Source organism: Montipora foliosa, chromosome 12 (genome assembly GCF_036669935.1).
Source record: "Montipora foliosa isolate CH-2021 chromosome 12, ASM3666993v2, whole genome shotgun sequence".
In the NCBI taxonomy this organism is placed as follows: domain Eukaryota; kingdom Metazoa; phylum Cnidaria; class Anthozoa; order Scleractinia; family Acroporidae; genus Montipora; species Montipora foliosa.
Genome location: NC_090880.1, coordinates 37,130,023 through 37,135,022, shown reverse-complemented (window position 1 = coordinate 37,135,022; position 5,000 = coordinate 37,130,023). Strand labels below are relative to the sequence as shown.

The 5,000-nt window shown below is 40.6% G+C and overlaps 1 protein-coding gene across 2 annotated transcripts in view; it reads right to left on the bottom strand.

The window, feature by feature from the left end:
- Nucleotides 1–5,000, bottom strand: part of LOC137979576 (adhesion G protein-coupled receptor E2-like) — a 27,383-nt gene that overhangs the window by 6,966 nt on the left and 15,417 nt on the right. For both annotated transcript variants that reach the window (XM_068826864.1, XM_068826862.1), the window contains 6 exons: nt 4,282–4,463; nt 3,317–3,363; nt 2,496–2,634; nt 1,965–2,074; nt 1,122–1,245; nt 342–492 (listed from right to left, as the gene is read on the bottom strand). In XM_068826864.1, coding sequence (XP_068682965.1) covers nt 342–492; nt 1,122–1,245; nt 1,965–2,074; nt 2,496–2,634; nt 3,317–3,363; nt 4,282–4,463 — 753 coding nt within the window. The remainder of the gene's footprint in view (nt 1–341; nt 493–1,121; nt 1,246–1,964; nt 2,075–2,495; nt 2,635–3,316; nt 3,364–4,281; nt 4,464–5,000) is intronic.

Genomic DNA, 5,000 nt, shown 5'->3' with positions numbered 1-5,000 from the left:
ATACTAATATTAAGCCAGCTTACACACTTTTGGCAGGGTAAACATCCAAAGATATTTTACAAGGTTGCTTCAAATGTCGGTTGCGAGATAGCTAAGACACTTTTTCGTTGATACAGTTAAAGTACAAATGGTTAAGCAATCTTTGCTAGTCGAGGATTAACGTAAACAATCCAGCCAAAGCGAAAACGTAGTGGCGACGAATGTCGAAACGGGACATGAAATGGTATCAGTTGTAAAGCGTCTGTGCTATCTTGCAACCGACCCTTGAACCAACCTTGTCTCGTCTGAACTATTTCGAAGTCTTGTGTAATTGGTGGTAAGGGCAGCCTATATTTACGTACCCCAGCCAAGTGCACCAAACACCTTGTTATACTTTTTGTTGCTGAACACTCGAACAATCTTGTTGTAAATATGGATCCCTTCCGCTAACATCCAGCAAAATGATGCACTGAGAAAGTAATGAGTTGCAATGGAGATGATCCTGCAAGCAAGCTGCGGAAACGACACCTAAGTGTTAGTCACACATGACCGTTTGCGCGAAGTTCCAAAAACGTATGGATAGGTGCATGACGCAGAAACCTCGAATATTTGAAAAGGTAAGATCTTAAGTGAAGTCCCTGTCTTAGACTGCAGCATAGTGAGCAAAGATAACTTCGACGAAAAGAATACAGCAGAACAAAATTGATTTAATGAATCTAAACAAAGCGCGTCTCAAGGCGTCTGTACCTGTGCGTGCAGCTTACACACTAGTACATTTCTTAGCCACGTTGTCGCCGTGTCAACGGCGAGAAATAACGAATGAGGACGGGAGCACAAGCCGATGTTCTTTCAATTTTTTCCCCAAAAGATCAACACCGTTCACATCAATTATATTCCTGGAAAGCTGGTACTCAATAAGCGGAATGACTTCCGTAAGAATTACAATGAGGCGAATTTATATTTCTAGTAGACGTTATCGGAACCGACGCCGTCCCACACTGTATGCGGTGCAGGCACTTACAGCACAGTCTAAACGCCAATCGTTGCAGTTATTCACAGCAGAAGAACTTAAACAAAGAATTAACAAAGCAAAGTTAATAATGTCTTGTTTATTAAGAAAATTTACATCGAGTCATACATACCACGTTGACAGAAACAATGAACGTTCCAGCCACAAAGCAAACTTGTGCCAAACCGATCGCAATAACAAGGTTAATGTGAAGACAGTATGTTTCTCGACGCGTTTTCTTTTCATGTGGCTTTTTCCTAACAGATGAAATGAAACATACATTCAAGGAAAAACTCCAAAGTTCTCATTTCGTGAGACTGGGTTTGACCCCGGAGTTTCTATACTCTTTAGGAAGTCATATGTCTCTCGTAAAATATAACTGCTGAAGAGGAATTAGGCATAAGCTAAATTAATTAGGCCAAAGCTTTGATTTTAAAATGTTAGCTTTGTCGTGAAGTTTGGTAACCGACCATTTGCAGTGTTTTTATTGTTTGTTGCCGAGTGATAATATTGACTCTACGCAGCTAGCGGTGTGGTGATCAAGTGGTTAAGCCCGCCGCACACTAAAGCTATCAGCTTAACAAAGTTTCACTCGTGACGTGCTAGCGTGAACAAGTTCTCCCAGTGTGCGGTGGAGTTTAGAGCGCTAAAACGTTCTCGCGTGCCATCGGCGCCGAATATTCAACATGTTGAATGATTTTATGCACGAGTGAACATTTCCTCCAAGTGTGCGTGCCTGCAAAGCTATCAGCTTACAATATGAAGCAAATACTTACGCGTGTTACAAATATTTTCAATCAATAGTAAATTTTTTAGCAAATTAAGAATTAACAAAAATCCATAATCAGAGAAGAGACCAGGTTGTGTGAGCCATTTTGAACCGCCGGCCGTAGAGACCCTGGTAACGAGGTGTCTTCGCACTTCTCAAATCATACGTAGACGATCCATATTTCAAATACAAAATCAATTAACTTACAGGGCAAGCAAAAATCCCAAAGTTGCCAGGAAACAGAAGAAAATAGAGATGCAACAGCCAATCAGTGAGATGTATTTCAAAGTTTCCTTGTGAACATCATCCAATTTGTCCTGCAAATCAAAAACAAGTAAGATGTTAATCAGGGTACTTTAAATAGGACGTCGAATAGTTTCTCGTAAACCGACAAAAATTAATTACTTTCGCGAATCAAATAGACATATGCAATAAAATTAGCCAATCATAATGCAGAGAAGATAGATGTAACCGCCGTTGAGCGCGGGAAACTTTTGCAAATGGTAAGTTTCCAGTGATTCCTGGGTAGTTCCAGTCCTTTTTGGGGCAAACGGACAAAATTGTTATTTGAAATGAACGCCCAAACCAGCCGTTAGTCCCCTCAAGGAACTGGAACTAAGCAAATTTGTCAGCCAGTCTATTATAGCAAAACTAAAGATACTGCAAACCTAGTCGGTTTCTCAAATCAAAACCGCGCTAATGAAATTTTTTGAAACAAGTGAATTTTTAACCGCTTACATAAATGTTGTGTACGTCCATAATAAGTCCATAACTCGTCAGGTGATAGCAGTGACAGACTGTGAATTCATCTGTTCCGTTAACTCTCTTGCAGCCGACAGAGGACCAGCGTTTGGAAGCATCCTTTGGAAACTCACCGCTGTTCAGAAAGAGAACAAATAGACCATTAAATTTTACAGTTCTGTACTCCGTTACCAGGCCTTTCAGTGAATGAAAGTGAGGCTGGAGTTGACCTTTTTTTGAAGCAAACCTCACTGCTTTTGCAAGGTCCAGCCTCGCTCTAATTCAAAGGCCTGGTAACCAAGCATAGTACTGTAAAATGGTCTGTTGATGTAAAATGCCAAAGATAAGGAAAGGAACTTTATTTAAAGTGCTACTACCGGTATGATAAAAAAATCACTTCTTTTTTTCCTTCTGATTTTGAAAGTGTGATTGCTCAACCCTTAATTGGCAAAATTTTAAACTTTGATTTTTATCCAAAGGCTAATTACTTTGAGTGTAAGTTTTGGATTAAAACTGACCGACTGGATCTCAGAGGGTTGGATCTAGGGGACAGAGATGCATGTCTTTACTCACTAGCTTAAAATTTCAGCCTATAAACGCAGCTCATTATATATGCAAAACACGAGTTTAAAAGTCTGAAAGCCCGAAACTAGCTCCATGCTGCATATTAATTTAGCCACGTATACACGCATTGCATTCTTAAACTATTGAGTCTTCGACGCTCGATCCTGCTCTCTCAAATTTTTAAAGTTAGTAATGGCGGACCATTAAACAGGAAAAGCATGTATATAAGGTGTATAATCAAGGATGCAACTTACATGGCTGTTTCGTTTTGGAAGCTGCATTTATGCTGTCGTGCATCTTTCTGTAAAGAAAACGCGTTTAAGTTCTTCATTGGTGGTTACTTTCAACTGAGAACCGTGACACCAAAACCAAAGTCACGCAAGAGTCAGACAAAGAAACGAACTAATCATAACGCAAGATAAATGACATGCACTTGCGCAAAGCGCGGGAAACGCGAGCAAGTCATGTCATCTGATTGGACGAAAAGGAAATGGCTAAGGAATTTTCAGCCAAGCCTTGAGCTCGAGTTTGTATTGCAGATTTAAAGCAATCGAGAACTTAGCTTGACAGCCAATTTATGCACTCATGTCCAGGATTCCACCCAATTAGATGCAGGCCCAATTTTGACATCCAACACGAAGGTCGTGTTTTCACCAGCGGTTTTTAAGGTCGCTTAGCGAGTGTCAACTGGAAATCGCGTGAAAACGATTGCTTTTCCAACTCGCTTAAAGTTAAGCAAGAAGGAAAACTTCAATGGAATTCTTATTAAATTTAAGCCACCAAAACCAGGTAGCTTAAGCGAGTTTGCAATAGACCATATTCGTATTCTCAGTATTGGACTGGAACTAGCTTGCAATGGAGGCTAAAGCTTCTTCTCCCCGCATTAGCCTCCTTTGCAAGCTAGTCCCAGTCCAATACTGAGAATAAGAATACGGTCTATTACTTTCGGCCAATGAGGAGTCGCTTGCGGTTATTCAAATCGGAAATACAACAGGCGTGCTATTTCTATTATTTTTATTATTGTATCGGCACCTGCTCTCTCCTCATTTAATCTTACCCGTGAAAACACGTATCATTTTTAAGTCGCTTAACGAAGTCTGCAAACAAACCACGTTCAGGAATGTTAAGCGAGACAACGGCTGTCGTGAAAGTCCAAGCATTGGCTACCTATTTCCAACAATAAATAGGAAGAAAGATGAATTCTGGAAGAATCTCTTACCTTCAAATGTTTGAAGCGTAAAATTACAGGTTCCTTTAGATTTGCTAGATGCTCCGGACTCACGTTGATAACTGTGGCTACAATAATCGCGGAATTTAAGTTGTCACCCCTTGAGTTTGACGAGGAGTGAGGTAAAATGTTCTCCATTCCTTTGAGAAGAGCCAGGGATATTCCAACCGTATCTAAGATAACGACAAAAGGCATTTAATCCTTTGACTCCCAAACCTGCCTAAACCGGCCATACTTAGTATTTTACTCTGTCTAACGCTAGACGATTTTATTCGTCAACGGGGAATCCTCGGGACGGTTCATATGAAGGGTCTAGTGACTAAATTGTACTTATTCAATGGTTTGCCGAAGATGGTTTCACGATGCTGTAGGGTAGTTAAATTTGCAGAACGCCGAACGTTCGAACGAACGCCGAACGAAAGCCAAACGAAGAATGCGGTGATTTGCGCCGAATATGGTGATTTTGAAAAGGTCTACCGTGACCGAAACAAATAAAGAGGTAAAGATTTCCCTTTTCCAGAAAGCTGTTTTCCTTCTGTACTTTTTCAGTTTTTCTTGGATATTGTCCTCCTAGGGTACTTAAGCAGTTCTATAGTATTTTCATGCTCTCACGTGCTGCCATTTCGACTGGAGCTTACGACCGCCATGTTAGTTAAGGACGGTGCCTACTAATTCACAGGTATTTTAGCGCGGTTTACTGAATATGCGGG